At 33.5% G+C, this 19,375-nt stretch overlaps 1 protein-coding gene across 4 annotated transcripts in view; it reads left to right on the top strand.

Moving 5' to 3' along the window:
- The window catches only part of EXOC2 (exocyst complex component 2), a 200,436-nt gene extending 184,954 nt beyond the window's left edge, over positions 1-15,482 (top strand). For all 4 annotated transcript variants that reach the window (XM_012541697.3, XM_023496373.2, XM_031946943.1 and 1 more), the window contains 5 exons: positions 194-249; positions 4,772-4,894; positions 7,112-7,173; positions 13,444-13,503; positions 15,048-15,482. In XM_012541697.3, the coding sequence (XP_012397151.1) occupies positions 194-249; positions 4,772-4,894; positions 7,112-7,173; positions 13,444-13,503; positions 15,048-15,141 (395 nt within the window). In that variant the 3' untranslated portion in view covers positions 15,142-15,482. The remainder of the gene's footprint in view (positions 1-193; positions 250-4,771; positions 4,895-7,111; positions 7,174-13,443; positions 13,504-15,047) is intronic.
- The last annotated feature ends 3,893 nt before the right edge of the window (positions 15,483-19,375 follow it).

Raw genomic sequence — 19,375 nt, 5'->3', positions numbered from 1 at the left:
TTATCTATAAGGAAATGTTCCTTTTACCATTTGGTTCTAAAAAGGAAATACATTGTGGTAGTATGACTTTCTCTTTCTCCATGGGTAAATTTAAAGTAAGAAAAAAACAGATTTTTTTGTGCAATAGGATAGTAACAGAGAAAATATGCAATTTGAATTTTTATGAATGTTTTCTTCTCTATTTTGGCTTTAGGTGTCAGGAATTATTTAAAAGAAGCATTGGTTAATATAATAGCTGTGCATGCTGAGGTAAGTGTCTCTAGGTATTTGTTTATAATTAGTATCGACATTTAAATCTTTTACCCCCCTGCTGTTCCCACTCCCTTCAAATTCATAAGCGTGGGTACATTTGTGTGCATAATATAAATATATTATATATGCATATATGTAAGTTATATTTAATTTGGGGTAAAATTTAATTTTGCGTATACGTTTTTAAAATCACAATTCCATTTCTATTTGTTTTGTACTTTTAAGTAGTCAAACTTGCTTTCTGAGATTTTGATGTAAAATTTCCCTTTTTAATGATAAAATTATTTGTACTTGAAGAAGGTAAAGGAAATAAGGGATTGAAAAATAATTTTCCTCTTTTAAAAAATCATATATAAAAAACCCATCTAACTTATTTTGGAAAATTCACTAACCTCTTTTTAGCAAAGTATGCAAATAAGAGTTACTTATGTGGTCACAAATCCATCTCTAACAGTTGGAATTTCTAAACGGTAGTGGCATTTTAGAGGCATTGAAACAAGCAATATTATGTTGGTTCAAGAAGACACACTGAAATCTGCTATCAAATCTTATTATCTTCTGTCAGTAGTAGGCCCAGGTGACCCAGAATTATAAATAGTAATTGTTGCTTTTAATTCATTTCTTAAAAATTCCCTCCATGTAAAGCATTACTTTCAGAAATTATGAGTTAACATCCATGGCAGGAGCTCACATTTTCTTCTTAGGAGCCTCAAAAGAGAAACAGAAATAGTCTCGTAGTATAATTTCTCATTGCAAAGACCACAACCACCCCCACCTACTACTACCTGTTTTCATTCAATGATTTCACAATCTAGACTCACAGTTTTGCCAACACATCACCTTAGAAGAACCACAAGATTTTATAGGCAGCATCACTAGATGAATGAGGAAGAGAAAAGAAATTGTGTTGTAAACATTCTCTGCATGATGTAAGTGTTTTCCATAGTACAAACACTCAAAATACTTAATAATTTCAGTAACTCTATGAACTCATTCATCTATGTGCTACTTCCATTGATACAAATCACAATATATCCTTGTCTTCTCATGCTGGATGACCCATAAATTCTCCAAAGAGTAAATATTTGGATTTATATTCCCAACTACTTCCAAAAAGATTTACAATGACTTTCAAATTTAACATAATACAGAACAGAATAAATAGGGATAAGATTTAATTATCATCTAACTTGTCTTAGGCCTAGGAAATGAGAGTTTTATAACAAACTCTAGTGTCTTCCAACTTTAGAATTGTAAAATCAGAAATTTTAGGAGAAATAAAAAAGTAGCTTGTTACTTTCCTGAAGTGATAATTATAATACAACACTGAATTTTGTTCTAAGTTTTCTGGCAGCCCATTTTTAAAAGGAGAAATATTTTTTTTACCCAGTTTTCACTTTTTCCACTAAAGAAAACACATAAGTTCATCTGTAATGTCAAACATTTTCTGAAACTAAACTAAAAAAAAAAAATTACATTGGAAGTTCACATATAAGTAGCATTAAATACTAGTATTTTCATTTATGTTTTGTAAAAGACAAAGGATCCTTATAAAGTCAGAGATAAAAGCCAGGAAGAGGGAATGATTCAAGTCTACCACTCTATCTCTAGATAGAGTGAACACAGGAGATCACTGGATGGAGCCTTCTTTAATCAACAATATAGAATATCAGTACCTTAGGCTGCCTTCAGAAAACTGAATTGACTATAATCCAATATTTGCCAAAGGTTTACTTGAACTCCTGATTATTTGAGAGAGATAACTTTGGGAAATGTTAACTAGTTTCTATTATCTCTCTCTGTGTATTGGTAGCCCACCAAAAATCAAAATCTTAACTTAAACTTATTGCTTAAAGTTTGCCCTCAATGATTCTAGGGGATTTATATAAGAATTTCTAGAGGTTTTGAAAAAAGAATTTTTTGTTATTGTTTTGTATTTTGCAAAACTATGCCAAACCAGAAAATTTTGTATGAGAAGTCACATAATAAATTTCTTACATTCATTCAGTGCCAAGAAAAAGTTAATCCTCACTGCCAAACTTGAATGGTCTCTTTTTATCAACAGAAAGACAAATACATCCTTTATTTTCCTTTAGCTACCAAGAAGCTAAATTCAGTACATAGCTGCAGTTCATTGTGCCTGCTAACACCTATCTTCTTTTTTTTTTTTTTTTTTTTTTTTAATCGGGAAGACCTTACTTTATTTATTTTTTTTTTTAATAGCCTTTTATTTACAGGATATATACATGGGTAACTTTACAGCATTAATAATTGCCAAACCTCTTGTTCCAATTTTTCACCTCTTACCCCCCCCACCCTCCCTAAATGGCAGGATGACCAGTAGATGTTAAATATATTAAAATATAACTTAGATACACAATAAGTATACATGACCAAAACATTATTTTGCTGTACAAAAAGAATCAGACTCTGAATTATTGTACAATTAGCTTGTGAAGGAAATCAAAAATGCAGGTGTGCATAAATATAGGGATTGGGAATTCAATGTAATGGTTTTAGTCATCTCCAGAGTTCTTTTCTGGGTATAGCTAGTTCAGTTCATTACTGCTCCATTAGAAATGATTTGGTTGATCTCGTTGCTGAGGATGGCCTGATCCATCAGAACTGGTCATCATCTAGTATTGTTGTTGAAGTATATAGTGATCTCCTGGTCCTGCTCATTTCACTCAGCATCAGTTCGTGTAAGTCTCTCCAGGCCTTTCTGAAATCATCCTGTTGGTCATTTCTTACAGAACAGTAATATTCCATAATTTTCATATACCACAATTTATTCAGCCATTCTCCAACTGATGGACAGCCATTCAGTTTCCAGTTTCTAGCCACTACAAAAGGGCTGCCACAAACATTCGTGCACATACAGGTCCCTTTCCTTCTTTATAATCTCTTTGGGATATAATCCCAGTAGTAACACTGCTGGATCAAAGGGTATGCACAGTTTGATAACTTTTTGAGCATAGTTCCAAACTACTCTCCAAAATGGTTGGATTCGTTCACAACTCCACCAACAATGAATCAATGTCCCAGTTTTCCCACATCCCCTCCAACAATCATCATTATTTTTTCCTGTCATCTTAGCCAATCTGACAGGGGTGTAGTGGTATCTTAGAGTTGTCTTAATTTGCATTTCTCTGATTAATAATGACTTGGAGCATCTTTTCATATGACTAGAAATAGTTTCAATTTCTTCATCTGAGAATTGTCTAACACCTATCTTCTTTCACCTTTTAATTTGTTTTCTGTTTTTAATTGGGTAGGATTTTTTTTAATGTTTTTAATTTTGTAAACTTATTCAAATACTTTTTAGAGCTAGAGGATTATAAATCCTAAATAAATTGTATTTCTAACTTATGTTCATTTAGCATATATTCTTAAAATAACTTTAAATGTTTCATTTTCAGATAACAGAATTTAAAGCTCAAATCTTTATTTTGTTCATAGTTTGATTCTTTTTTTAAAAAGTACTCACTACATTTCATACTATATTACAAAGTGGTAATCATCAAAACAATTTTGGTACTGGATAAGAAACAGACCATCTAAGTGACTCAGTGGATAAAAGCCTAGAGTCAAAAGACCTGAGTTAAGATGCAGCTTCAGACACTTACTAGCTGTGTGACTTTGGACAAGTCACTTAATCCTGCTTGCCTCAGTTTCCTCATCTGTAAAATGAAATGGAGAAGAAATTGGCAAACTTTTCTAGTATCTCTGCCCAAAAAATCCCCAACTTATGGGGTCACAAAGAGTTGAACACAATTGAAAATGACTGGACATCAATATAAGAAATAGAAGAGTTGATCAGTGGAATAGATTAGATATGCAATATACAGAAGCAAATGAACACACTAATCTAAGGTTTGATAAGCTCCCAAATCCAACTGTTAGGGTAAGAATAGGCTACAGAACATAAATATGTTGGAACGGTACTTTGCTATAGGAAATGATTATGGGGATGGTTTCAGAAAAACTTGGGAAGATTGATATGAACTGATGAAAAGTGAAGTGAGCAGAACCAAGAGAACATTCTACCCAGTAACAATATTTTAAAGGTGAAAGACTTAGTAACTCTGATCAGTACAGTGATCCACCACTGCTCAAGAGGACTAGAAATGTAGAATGCTATCCATCTCCAGAAAAAGAATTAATGGTCTCAGAGCTCAGATTAAAACATGTTTCTTTTTTCCTTTCTTCTCTTGCTTTTTATTTCATGCCTAATACATATGTTCTTATAAATATGTTCTTTATAAATACGTTTTTGCATGACTCATATTTCTTGCCTTACTGGGTAGAGAAGAGAGTAGAGAGAGGGAGAGAATGTGGAACTGAAAAGTTAAAAAAAAAATTAGATAGTAGATCAATAGATAAACAAAATAAAAAGTGCCCAGTAAACCCTCAAGGAACAGGAGTTTTATTAATGTTTTTCCTCATCTTATGTTTATGTATAAAATACCAAATAAGTAGCATACTAAATATTGTGTTCTTGTCTGAAACATTCTATAAGGTATTCACCATTTCTAAGGAATTAGTACCTCGTGTATTGTCTAAGATAGTGGAAGCCGTGTCTGAAGAGTTAAGTCGATTGATGCAATGTGTTTCATCTTTCAGCAAAAATGGAGCTTTGCAGGTACCTAACTGTTCTAGTATTAAGATAAATGTGGTAGAGCAAAAGCAAGAAAAAAAGCAAAAAAAATAATGCTTACATTTCTATTACATATTTCAAGTATTTTTGTCAGTATTGATTAACTCCTGTTTGGGAGGGGGGGGAGAGAGAGTGCACATGTAAACATGCTCACAGGTTATCTATGTCCCATACCTTATTCAGGCTGCTTAGAGAGTCTTGATATAGATAAATATGAAGATTTCTTTGTTTTTCCTTCAGATCTCTAAATAATTTAAATTTGAGAGTAAATATGCCTTATCCTCCAGTCTGGGATATTACTTATCTGTTCTGGTAAGAGATATTCTGTCTCAGAAAATCGCCTAGAAAAAAAGTCCGGTGAATTTGAGAAAATCAGAGTCTGACCTTTGTCAATCTGTTCAGTCAGATTCTATAAGAGCTTTATAACTTTGGCTTGAGCCAAAGCATTTTGTCATATATTAAAATTCAAATATTATTGATAGGAGGGACACTCATTAGCTTTGTCAGTCATTTACTTCTCAGTGTGAATGAGTTTATCAGAACCTTTCTTCAAAGGTTTTGATTGAGGAAGGAAAGAATGAAAATATTGGGTGACATGGAGAAAATTGTAGAGGATATGAAGACTACAGAATTCTGCTGGTCTAGCCCTGCTTACTTGTTGTGCAAGGGTCTAGATTTGAATCTTAATACTGTTAATTTCCTGTGTAAACTAGCCTTGAGATTAGGTCATCCAATCAGGGGCCTCAGTATCTTCATCTCTAAAAGGAGGAGATTGCGGATGTTCTCTGAAGAGTTATTCCAGCTTTAAGTCTATGAAACTCTGATCATCCTTTAAAATGTTAATTTCCCTCATTTCCTCCCCATCAAAACTGTATGACTTATAACAGAGTATTTGGAGTTTGTTAGATTAGTAGTTTTAACATCACTCTTAGGTAGTGATTTTTTTTAAATTTACATTAAGCAGTTTTATTATATAATTGGCATATTTTATAAGTTGATTAAAATATGTAATTAGAATGCAAATTTTTAGAATATTCAAATAAGTCTGCTTTTGTAATTAATTTTGTTTTACAAATATCTAGCTAACAGTTTTACCTTATTCTCTGTTTATATTTTTTTAAGTTTTTTTTCTTCATATATGACAACCTAAATAATAGAAGTGGGGATTGGCACATATATTTGTTCAAGTTCCCTGACTTTATTCAGAAGTCTAAAGCACTAAAAACTGAAGCTAAGCAATTGCTTTCCAAAAAGAAAAGGTTTTATTAAAAACACCATACAACATAGCAGCCTAATTTTTGTTTAACAAGAAATTCTAAGAACTTTATTCTTTTCTTCTTAATTCAAGCTTAGAGAGCTGTCCATGTCTCAGAACTTGTTCCGTGTATATATAATAAGATACTTGAGGGCAGGGACATTTTCTTTGAAATACTCTATTCCAACACTTTGCACACATAATACATTCCTACAGAGATTTCAAAACCTGTGAGGGCACCTGCTTCATTGCAATTTGGCTTATGACTAAGTAACTAAGCTATTGCCATGCCATGTGCTCACTTAGAGTTTTAAACTTTGAGTTATCTTTAGAGATTAAAATCCTTATGCCTGACAGGTCATAGGTGTGAGGAAGTAAAGTCAAACCACTTCCTTCTTTGTGGAGGAGGGGAGAAATCAGTAGCCATGGCTCAGAGTTTCCTGCTTCTCACAGTTTAGTTGTGCTTTTTTTTTTTTTTTAATACTAGCAGATAGTGAATACACATAGTTGAAAAATCACTTCAATAGTATTTTGAAAATATCAGAGAGATATGAGACATCTTAAACAAGTTTGTTCATCTAGCCTTCTAATTGGTGACAAGAGAGTGCCTAAATGATTCTTTGCAACCAAAGGAAATATTACCAAAGCAGATTTCTTTGTTTTTCTTTTCAAAAGAGCTCATCCTTTGTAGGTTACCTTGTTGATGGGTATATAAGAAGAATCATTCCATTGTAAATCTGCAGTCATTCCTATGCCACTTAAGTCAGTGACAAATTAAAGAATAAAGGGGGCTTTAAATTCACTAATGGACTAAATCCTCTATATGAATGTTATGTGAAAAGATGTCTGATTCTTTTAGTTTGTAAGATTAAGAGCATTTTTTCATCATCTCCTTTATGTTTGATAGAAGCGCATTTATGTTATTTTTGTCTATATCTTATCCTTAGGCAAGGCTTGAAATCTGTGCTTTGAGAGATACAGTGGCCGTTTATCTAACACCTGAAAGCAAGTAAGATTCCCTGTTTTCTTATTCTATATCAATAAAATGAAATGTTACGTTAGTAATAAAATTTGTTTTGCCCATGATTTAAATTCTTACTAAGGATAGCCGAACATCCAAAGTAAATCTTCCTAATGCATTGAAAATGTCTTCTTAAGAAGACCTTTTAAGAAGATCTAGCTAAGGCTGGTACTTTATTCAATAATAGGTCTGGATTTGTTAAAGATTCTTTTTTGATGCAAAAAATTGAGGGAGAAAAGTTTTAATTTTTTTCTTTTAATATTCTCTCCCTGATCACTAGGATCACCACTGGAGTAGCAGTACATTATTTTACAGAGCTTTCATGAAAAAGAGAAAAGAGAAAATGAATCTAAAACCGTATTCATAAGGGATCCTAAAGGGCTTTTCATGGGTTGCAGACATCGTCAATTGAAAGGAGGCCCTGTGGTTTGTCTAAAATCTTTGTAGTGGAAAATTATGTTCATATTTAATTTATTAAAGTACAAGTCAGTCTTTTCTGCTATGATTTTTTTCTGTAAATAAATTAAACCCTACAGCTAAGCAGTCATAAAATTTTCCTCTTTGCATACATTAAAATTTTCCTATTTTTCATTGTTATATGTAAAATACTACCTTTTGCTTGTTAATGGTGCCTAATAAACCTAATAGCTTACTCATTGTTGTTCTAATTTTGAGACTGGGTCTCCCTATCTTGTGCAGGTTAAGTACAGAAACCATTCAGGGGCTGAATTCTACTGGTAGACTGGTTTACTATATGTTAGTTACTTCTGTCCCTACTCCTAAAGGCTCATCATTGTGGTTCCAGATTTAGTACAGATATCATATGAATTTTAGCTCTACTATAGTTCAGAACTCTCTGAATTCAAGTAATCTTGCCTTATCCTTGCAGGAATAGGGGTTACAAACCTGTACTTCCATACCTACTTATAAATTTAAGAATCTATTTTTTGCTTAAAATTGGATCCTGAATACCAGATTATCACTTGAGAGAATTATGCTCTTTATAGTTTTTGTTAATATTTTCATTCATTTACAACCACCATATGAAGAAGTATTATAAGGTCATAATAACATATATTTGTATTATATTGTACATGTAAAAATGCTTATTCTTTCAAATTAATTTTCTAAAATATTGTGTTTTATCTACTTGCCAGAACTAAATTTCTAAACCTAAATATTTCTCACAAATGAATAAATGCGTTATCAACAAGCATTTATTAAATACTTATTTTATGTCACACACTGCATTAAGCCCTGGGGATAGAAATAAAAAGAAAGACATGACAAAAGAAGTAATAAAATTATGACCAAAACTTGTAATGATTCATGTTTATATAGGACTTTGCAATGGCAAAATGATTTTTATATATTCAGAACCATCTCATTTGGTTAATAATATAAAGTAAGAATCTTGTTCATTTTGCAGCTGACCCAGTGATTTAATCTTTGTCATGTAGCTGATGTGCCAAGGATTGGAATTCAAGTTTTTCAATTGCAAGTTCAGAGGACTCCTTTATACCATACTGTCTAAAGAAATCCAGTATTTATTTGAGGTGTATATGGATTCTTGGTGTGATTAGACAGATTTGCCTTTGCCCATTTCCCTTATACTTGTTAACTATTAGATGCCCTGAGTATCATTCTCAAGAGGGTTATGGCCTTTATCGATATTTTTATAATTGGTTAATATTTCCTCCCCAAAACATCAGTTTGCTTTCATAGCACAAAGGTTTCACTGTTCACTAAGCTTCTCAGTTCCCTCAGCCAGTAAAATGAAGAGACTGAACCAAGGTGACCTTCAAGTCCCCTTCCCACTGTAATTCTGTGATCCAGTGATTTATGGTGTGATTCATAATCGATCCAGAATATACATAAAGAAATTTGCCCTTATACAGGCCCATACTGAAAGTGTCCCCAAATATGTGCAAATCAGTCTCTTTTTTAAGTTTTCAAAAAAGGGAAATTAATAAAATTATGAAATAGGAGGGAACTTTAAGAGATAATCTAGTGAAACTTATTTTTTAACAGAGAGGGAACCTGAAGTCTAGAAAAATCAATTAAATGATTTGCTCAAGATTACAATTCGTTTACATCAGAGCCTGGATTGGAACCTAAAGTATATTGACTCCCGAGATAATGCTTTTCTACAACATTATGGTTCTTCAGATTCACTAAGTAATTCTCTGCCAGTGTTCAAAAACTCTCAGGAGTTTCTTCTACTTTACATCTAATATGAATCTTTGATATAATTTTGAGACCATTTCCTTTCATCTTAACTTTGACAGAGGAAGGAAAGAGGAAGAAAAAAAAGAGAAAGAAGCCAACCTCTATTATTACAAGAACTATTTTATCCTGAACACCTCTATTAAAATGTAACAGCCTTTTCTGAGATAAATGATCTCTTTATTCATCTTAAGAGCTTTTATCTGAAGCTCAGAAATAAACAGTATTAGAGTCTGTCTGATATTAAGCATGAAGGACTGGTCTATACATGAAGCTCAAGGCCAGCCTGCATAGTTCTCCTATTTTTAACTGTTAACTTATTTCTAAAACGTGGCTGACCGAGGATTATCATCTTGGAGTTGTAAGAGCTCTTAGTGATCATCCAACCCACTAACTATGAGCTGATTCTCTTCTCAGTGTCATGTAGACAAGTGATAGTTTAACCTGGGATGATAGATGTGTCCTGATTCCACTAAGCATCCCTGGGGAGCACGAGACCCAACCTAGCCCTGCCACTTAGCAGTCTTGGGATGAGGAACAAGTCCATTCATTTCCTGATGCTTCAGTTTCCTCATCTCTAAAATTGGAATTCTAATTGCACCACCTACCTCACAGAATGTAACAATATGTTAGTTAAAGTACTTGGTACTTACAAAGGCCTTTGTAAATTTAAGAAAAGTTGGCCATTCTTCAACGGTTCTATTGATTAGGAAGTTCTTCCTTATAATGAGCCAGAATCTGCTTGTGATTTTGCTTCTGAGGACAGAAGAAGCCTTTGTCCTGTGGCCTCTCTTCAGACTCTTCTCCAGGAGGTGCATGGCTGCCTCCAACCACAGCCCTTCCTGAGCTTGCCTCCCCAGGTTCTACTCTGCTCTGTCTTTGTGTGGTTTCCTTTTACTCCCTTGGGATGTTTTGCATTTGTGTTCTGGACTACTTCTCCATTTCATTAGCCGCTTTAGAGTTCTAATTCTATATTTGAAGGAGCCAGTCATTTCCCCACCCAATTCCTCTCTCCCAATCCATTCTACTTGGTGTCATCTGCCAAAGTGAGAGCCCAGGGTGTGTCTCTCAACATTTAAATTACTAATGGAAATTTGATAGCTTAGGTGGGTAGAAGCCCTGCTGATGTGATTATTTAAGTTGCCCCCATAACCCACGGGCTTCAATACTTTTAAGTTCATTTTTCCTGGAGTCGTGATCCAGGCAAGAATCCCTGGGGTTCTTCAGACTTTCTGTCTCCCCCACTCCCCCACCTATTTAGAAGACAAGAAGTATGATATCAATTATATATGCAAAATCATGCAAAATATTTCCATATTATCCATATTGCAAAAAAGCAAGAAAAATAAAGTAGGAAAATTATATTTCATTATGCACTCATCAGTTCATCAGTTCTCTCTCTGTTGACAGATAGCATTTTTTCATCTTGAGTCCTTTGGAATTGTCTCAGATAGTTGTATTGACTAGAACAACTGACTTTCAGAGTTAATTGTTATTTCAATATTGCTGTTCCTGTGTACAATGATCTCTTTCTGCTCATTTCACTTTATATTAGTTCATATAGGTTTTCTCATTTTTTTATCATCTGTTTCATCATTTTTTATAATACAATATTAATCCATCATAATCACATCTACAACTTGTTTATCCATTTCTCAACTGATGAGCATCCCCTCAATTTCCAGGTTTTTGTTAGCACAAAAAGAGGTGCTATAAACATTTTTATTTTTCCTTTTACCTTTTTGGGTACAAACTTAGCAGTGGTATTACTGGGTCAAAGGTTATGAATAGTTCCAAATTGTCACCCAGAGTGGTTGAATCAGTTCACAATTTTATCAACATTCCATTGTATCCCAAATTTTTCCACATCCCTTCCCATATTTGTTATTTTTCCTTTTCTGTCTTATTAGCCACTTTGATGGATGTGAGGTAGTTTCTCAGAGTTGTTTCAATTTGCCCTTCTCTAATGAATAGTGATTTGGAGCATTTTTTCACATGACTATAAAGAGCTTTGATTTTTTTCTGAAAACTGCCCTTTTTGTGTTCTTTAATCATTTATCAGTTGGATTTTATTTAATACATTTGACTGAGCTTCCTATATATTTGAGAAATTGAACCTTTATCAGAGAAACTTACATAAATTTATGTTACTTTATTGTCTATTTACCTTTTTAGCAAAATGTGGTTTCCCTGATTTTCTCTTTTAATTCTGTTTTTGCTTTGTCTGAGATCATGATTGCTCCCCGTTTTTACTTAAGCTGAAGCATGGTATTCTATCTGAGCACCTTATTTTAATTCTGTGTGTGCATTTCCATTTCAAGTGTCTCTTATAAACAAAATATTGTTGAGTTCTGGTTTCTTATCCATTTTGCTAGCCACTTATGTTTTATGGGATGAACTCATCACATTCACATTCATAGTTATTTTTTTCTTATGTATCTTTTTTCTTTCATCATTCTCTTTATTTTCCCAATTGTTCCTCTGCTACTCATTTTTTTTTTTATTCTTCCAGGAATTTTTGTTGAGTTTGTTTCCAGTTAGCATTTTTATTTGAGACTTTAGTTATAGCTTTTTTCACATTATTGTCCCCTTCTAAGTTTGTGTCTTCATCTTCCTTGCCACTGTAGTAACTTTTTATAATGGTGTGGGGTTTTTTTGTTTTTGCAATTGTTTGCTTATTTTTCCATCCTATATTTTAACTTTGAACTTTATATTAAAGTTGGACTCTGCTCACCTAAGGGTGGAAAGACACTGTCCCAAACTTCAGCCTTTTTCTGCACTGATATTTTTAGAGCTTATTCTGGGAGTCTATAAGTTTTCAGTGTTTATGAAGTAGTATAATCTGAGAAGAGGTATGGCCACTGCTCTCCTGGTCTACACTCAGGTTTTTATCCAATGAAGGGACCTTGTTCCCTTAGAGTTGTAAATGTTAGTGTTCCTCTTCACCCTAGAATGATAACCCAGAACCTCATATGCAATTGAGTTGTCAATCAGAGTCAGTTATATTTAGTAGAAGCAAAGGGTTCCCTGTAATTTCTTTCTAAGAGTTATCTAACCCTCTTCCTATTTTTCTCAAATTGCTCTTGTCCCTGTCACAACAACCTCTGAGACCCATAACTAGTGCTGCAAGCCAGCCCCCACCCTGATGTCACAGATCTCACCTGAAGACCTCCTGTGTTAGGCTGGGAAAATGTCTTACCTTTTGTTGGTTCTGTTGCTCCAAAATCTTATTAGAAATATTATTTATTTTAAAGTTGTTTGGAAGGGAATGTTGGGAAAATTTATTTGGATTTCTGTCTCTAATCCACCATCATGGTTTTGCTAGCCCAGTAGTTCCTGATAAACCAAGGTCATCACCACACAGTGATGAGATTCTGTAATAAAGAAGTTGATTAAGGACCGTTTTCAAATGTGACTATTATTTTGGTTTTTGCTCCCTGCTTCTCCCCATTTATCCACAAACTCTCTGTGAATTGGCAGCTTATGGTTCTGTACTTTTCAGATACTGGAATGCAAATCAAGCCTTGTAAATTTGAATGATACTTATTTAGCCTATTTAAATGGTCATTCTTGAGGTTTTTCTCTAATTGAGCTTTTAATTTCCTACCTCCCAATTTCTCTATTCATTTTAAACTATTTTATGTAAAACTCTAGGTTTTAATAGGCACTAAATATCTCTGTCTCTTTGCTTTTATTTGTCCTGGACTTTCCCTCCTCTAAAAAAGCTTTTTCCTTTATTATTCTTTTTTCTGTTAAATATTATTTAATTCTCGTTTACCTTATGTTTTATAGTTGGATTTATTTTCTGATCCAGATTTTATGAACTTACTTCTCTAACACATCAGCAGTTCTTAATTTTCATTCTGGTGATCTGGCCTCAGTTTTACTTTGGTAATAGTCTCATTTGTCTGTCAAAAGCTTTGCAAATTTTTGTTATCAAAATGTTCCTGAAAATATGTATGCTTTATTCTAGTCTGTTCAAAACAATATAAAATTGCTGTATTTTAAATATTGTTGATTTTTATGCTTCAGATCTAGTTTTAAACAAGCTTTGGAAGCCTTGCCTCAACTCTCAAGTGGAGCAGATAAAAAGTGAGTTTTCTATTTTTGTCTTGTTTTTAATAAAGCTGTCCTCAGGATTAAGACATTTGAGTGTTTGTTATACTAGTTGTTACTGCAGACAAACCCTACTAGTGGTTTGAATTATAGTGGAATATTTTGTTAAGTGCCAAATGTTACTGACCTGTTCTGTCTGTTGAGAGTGATATTAATATAAATAATTGCTATATTATATATTACATTGTTGGTTGTCATTAAAAATAAATGAAAAATTTCTAGAACATTTGCTAACACAGTGCCTGTCAAGTAATAGACACTTAATAAAAGTTTATTGATTGGTTGTGAAATTTTTAAAAACTCTGTTTCATCTTAAACTTACATGATATGTATATTAGATTATATTGGAACTTCTCTATTATGCTTGAGGAGAGGATTTTGAAAATTAGCTCATATTTTAAGTGATAGTACTGGGAAATCTATAAGCTTACACCATAAGACTGTATTATCTAGTTCTGTTTTTAAGAAGATGCTATCTAAATAAATGTAAAATGGAGCATTACAATAGAATGTAAAGATCTATGAGTTTTGTCACTCTATGGGCAGATCATTAATTTAAATAATCCTTTACATTGAAAAAGAAAAGAGCATTGCTTATTTTTAATTCATCCAAATGTCAACAGCATAACCAAATGTAGGTAAGTGTCAGTATTAAAGACAGGTGGCAAATCATAACATATTTTCTGCCCTCTAAAATAACTGCATCTTTTCAGAAGCAAAGTGTTGTCATATTTATCCTCCAAAAATATATACTTAGGAAAAGTATAAGTGTAAAATAAGGTATTGAAGAAGAACAGGCTTTTGCTCTTTTTGTGATGATGTTTTAATCACCACAAAACTTCACAAATTTTGTTAAGATATTATTATCTCAGGGCAGAAAGATAGTGCAGTAGATAGAGCACTAGCCCTAAAGTCAGGAGAACCTGAGTTCAAATCTGGTCTCAGACACTTAGTACTCCCTGGCTATGTGACCCTGGGCAAGTCACTTAACCCCAATTGCCTTGGGGGGGGCGGGGAATATATATATATATATATATATATATATGTGTGTGTGTGTGTGTGTGTGTGTGTGTGTATGTGTGTGTGTGTGTATATATATATGTGTGTGTGTGTGTGTGTATATATATATATATATACATATAAATCCATATTATCTCTCAAGCTGAATTTGAACTCTCTTGACACAAGAGAAAACCTAGAACGCGTGAATCTCTTAATTGTCCAGATTATTTCCACAGCTGAAGCCACAGAAGCATATATCTTTAGAAAGTAGAATGAACAAAATTTTAAAGGATTGGTTCTTTCAGAAGAAAACAATTTGAGATGATATATTTGCTCCTGTTGAATTGTTTTCAGCAGCATTACTAAGCAGGCTGTAATAAACTTTTCATTTACCTTTGCAAAAAAAAAAAAACATACCACAAATGAGAGCAGTGCAACTGGTTTCATTGAAATGTTTTCTTGTGCTTCTAAGCATCCTTTCTTCTGTCTGATTTTGAAGCCTCTCTGTTCTCTTTTAGGTTACTTGAAGAACTCCTGAACAAGTTTAAAAGCAGGATGCACTTGCAGCTTACCTGTTTCCAATCTTCTCCCTCCCCTATGTTGAAAACATAGATACATGTCAGAAAATAGCCAAGTAAAGGGAAAGGGGCAAAAAACTTCCCTTTAAATGTTAAGATACTTGGTGTTCAAGTGTTTGGATGGTTAAATTTTTTTCTGATTGACAGCTTAGTTAGAACCTGGCATGTGGTAGGCTTTCAAACAAAAGGAATCATTTGAAATGCCCAAGTAGTGTTTGCTTAGTCATCTCTGTTGGTTTGGGTCCCAACAAAATGTTAAAAATATCTTTTCAAAATAGATTTTTCCTAGCCATGTGTTGGATAAAGAATATTGAATGAATTATCTTTTTAGTGAGTGTACTATTTAAATGAAATAAACTGTAGGTTCGCTCTATATTTTTCAGTGTTTCCTTTACAAAACTTAGAGCATCCAGAACTTTGATAAGAAGAAAAGAAATTGGGCAAGTTACATTTAAACACTTTAAAAGATTCAATCATCCTAAACTACCCAGCTGCACTTGTAAACTTTATTTCATACAGATGGCTCTACAACATAATTCAAATATGTTTTAGCAGAGATTGTGGGCTGCATAAAAATTGTCACATTTTGAATATATTTCATATCATTGTCTGTAGTCCAAAATACCCATGAATATAATTAGCATTTTATTGTCTGGTTTTTCTTTTTCATTGTACTAAAGACTAGCTTCTTATCACTGTCACTTTCTCTTTCTGACTTTATTCTAAAGCTGAATTATGTATGTGGGACTAGTCCCTGAGGACCTTAATTAATAGCTAACTGAATCTCAGTGGCCAAGTATATGGCACTTTAAAATCTATAGAAACTTCCTTGATAACCTTTACTCTCTTCAAGGTTGCTGAAAATTGCTTTCTTCCTAAAGAACACAGAAGAGCTCACATAACCAAAGCCATATGCTACTGCCATTGGTCGGCCTTTATTCATGTTCTTTGTTTCTCTTTTTCACAGCAGTTAGTTTATTCTTTGCCACATCACTGATCCCTTGCATTATCTCAACCTCAGTGGCAAGATGGGTGCTGGCTTGGCACTCTGGGTTTCTGTGGATTCAGAGTAAATTCATCAGTTTCAGAATGGTAAAAGTTGTGAATGATGATTTGTACCAATTGTCCCACATTCAGTGCTGACTGAATAGATTACAGGAAAAAGATCACAGTGACCCAGAGAAGTGATGAACTAATTCTGAGTAAGCTCTGACCTTTAGCCTACCTAATGTTATATGAAAACTCACTTCAGAATATTTCAGTAACTTCTATCTGTATATAGTAAATTTATCAAGATTTTCAAAAATCCCAACAGAAACTGCAGGAATGTTTTTTAAATGCTGAACATTATCCATGTCTTGAATAGTACTAATAGAATTAAAGCCCAGGTGCCCATATAACGTTATTAATTATATGAAACAGGTAAATTTCATTGTATTTGTTCATTTAGTATTTGTGGGGAAACAACTGTAATAACTGGAACTGAAAGTTTGATCCTTTAGAAATGTGGCTTATAAGGTATATTAAGCAATTATAGGGAACATTTTCACTATTCTTTATATGTACCCTACTGTGGCTTTGAATTAAATTTCAAAAATGTAATCCCAGATGTTCCTGTTAATTGACTGGTACAGTTCATTGAACCTATAAAACAACTATCTTTAATATAAAGTTATATTTATTTTTTTCTCCTAAATTTCCTTCTGCATGTACAAAGTAAAGCATATAATTTTTGATGAATTTTAATCCATGTTCCTATATATATTTTACTAAAAGCTCATCTCATCATGACATAGAAATTAATCTGGGTTTTCAAAGGTCAGCACTGTTGAAACAGGAGTTCTAGTGGGTTATACCAACCCCCAAAAAGCTTCAATACATCTTGAAATGTATGGTCTCTTTTTGTCATTCAAGGACCAATCTAAGTGAAATTCCAAGAGGCTTATCACTAGTAGACTAATCATCAGTTGATTAATTTTTTGACCATAGCAACTTGAGAAATAATGAGCTATGGAATATGTTTTATATGTGATAAATATTTGGGTTTTTTTTAAGACATATGTGGACGTACGCCTGTTTCTTCATCATCAGATACTTTACTCATTGAGATGCCAATTTGAGTAATTGAGCAATCCCTATTCTCTGTCCTCCTGAATCTGACAAACCAAACAAACACTGAAGGGGCAACCATCTAAAGGCAATAGGATAACATTTGACTAAGAGCACTGCACTTTGAGTCAGAAGGCCTAGGTTAAATTCTGATTCTGTTAATGGCTCATGTGATGATGAGATTGTCTCACCCTATCTTGTTCTTTTTCACTGGATTATCACACTCCATATGTCTCTTTGTTTAGGTATTCCTAAGGCTGTAGGCTATATTCATTTTTCTTTTCTCTACTCACTCTCTCCTTAGATAATCTTGTCTGTTCCCTTGGGTTCTTTTGTCGTATGCAAATGACTCCCAGAGCTAAATATCCTAAACTCCAGTTAGGCATCTCTGTCAATCTGTCTGTCCTTTTAGGTATCAGTGTGTCCAAAACTGAACTTGCTGTCTTCTCTCTTCAACTAATTTTTCCTCCCTACTCCCCTTATTCTTGTTGAGAAACTATGTTCCCCAGTCATCCAGGTTCAAATCTACAGGTAGTCTGACTTCTCCCTTATCCCTCACACCTAATCAGTTATTCCATCCTGATGAGTCTATCTCTACAATACTTCTTTCTTCAGTCTCCTTCTCTTCACTCACATCACTTAGACAGTTATTCATTATGTTGTCCTTTCTAGTTTCATGTCATTTGCAAATCTGATAAATTTATTCTCCATTACCTCTTTCATGCTATTGATAGAAATGCTAACATTTCTTTGTGACTCTTTATTAGAGATCTGAGATCTCCCTTCAGTTTAACAGCAATATAGTATTGACTATTCTTTGGATTTGGTAATTTATTTATTTCCTAACCCACTGTGATCTTCCAGGCCATGTTTCTCTGTCTTGTTCACAAGAACATGAGACTTTCAAAGGTTTGCTTGTATAGAGATGGTATTTTGTTTGTGGGGATGGGTGGGTGTACACGTGTATGGGGGTATGTGCATGCACATATGTGTTTGATTTCCTATCCTGCCTGCTTGCAACTTGTGCCACATAATCATATAGAATATAATGTAGTAATAAATATTATAGAATATAATAGAATAAGTTGTTATATGAGGCAAGTGAGACTGTAATTACCTAAAGTCTCTCTAGTTAGAAGTAAAAATAGACATTTTCTTATACTATGAGGGTTTTAACTCTGAGCTATACCTCAGCAGAATTTTTGACTGTATTTAACTCAATGTTTTTGAATGATTATACATCAAAAAGAACATGCTAGTATTATTAAAATAAAAAATAAACAATACCATGAAGAACATGGTACCCATCATTACTTAAAAAAAAAAAAATCACATTTTCTTTCAGAAGCTTCCATTAAATCACAAGTGGCAGAGTTGAGTAATTGGATATATAGACATGCAGGGAAAAAAAAAAATGGGGATAGGAGACATCCCAACAGGGACTGGACCTTTGATATCATTAGCATAGAGAACTCTTAAATAAGAAAACTTCCTCTATCAGTAAAAATAGCACCCTTTTTGCAACTTGTCTTCATAATTCAGGCTTTCATTATCTATCAACAGAACAGTTACAATAATTTAACTTGTCTCTTTTCTTCTGCCTCCCTTTCATTCATCCTACATACACAGACCAGATTATCAAACAAGATTTCACAAGAAAAGCACTATAAAGGATGTCAACAGAAAGATTATGACCAGAATGTTTGAAAGTGAAGCCATAAACTCCACAACCTCCATTTAACAAGGCAGCTCAACTTAAAATATCTCATTTCTCATCTGGCTTTTCCATCATGCTCCTATGTGTGATACCTTCCCTGGCATACATAATCCTTCCCTTTTCAGCTTCCTTTTGTGTGTTTTTCCCCCTATTAGATTATAAACTCTGAGAGCAGAAACGATCTTTCTTTGTGTTTGTATCCCCAGAGGCTCATTTGACTTAATGACAATTGTTCTGAGTCAGGGTGAGCTCCAATTTCTGAAAAAAACTTGATAAAAATGGAGCATGTACTCCATACATAGATCCCAGAAAGACCATCAAACATCATATATTCAAGGAGAAATATACTCAAGGGGAACTCTAAATGGAAGTTTATTTTTGGCTAACCTATGTACATCATGAAATATCTCTTTAAGTAAACCTGTTTCTGGCATACAAGCTG

The sequence above is a fragment of the Sarcophilus harrisii genome, chromosome 1 (genome assembly GCF_902635505.1).
Source record: "Sarcophilus harrisii chromosome 1, mSarHar1.11, whole genome shotgun sequence".
NCBI classification, from domain to species: domain Eukaryota; kingdom Metazoa; phylum Chordata; class Mammalia; order Dasyuromorphia; family Dasyuridae; genus Sarcophilus; species Sarcophilus harrisii.
This window is presented reverse-complemented; position numbering and strand designations above follow the sequence as displayed.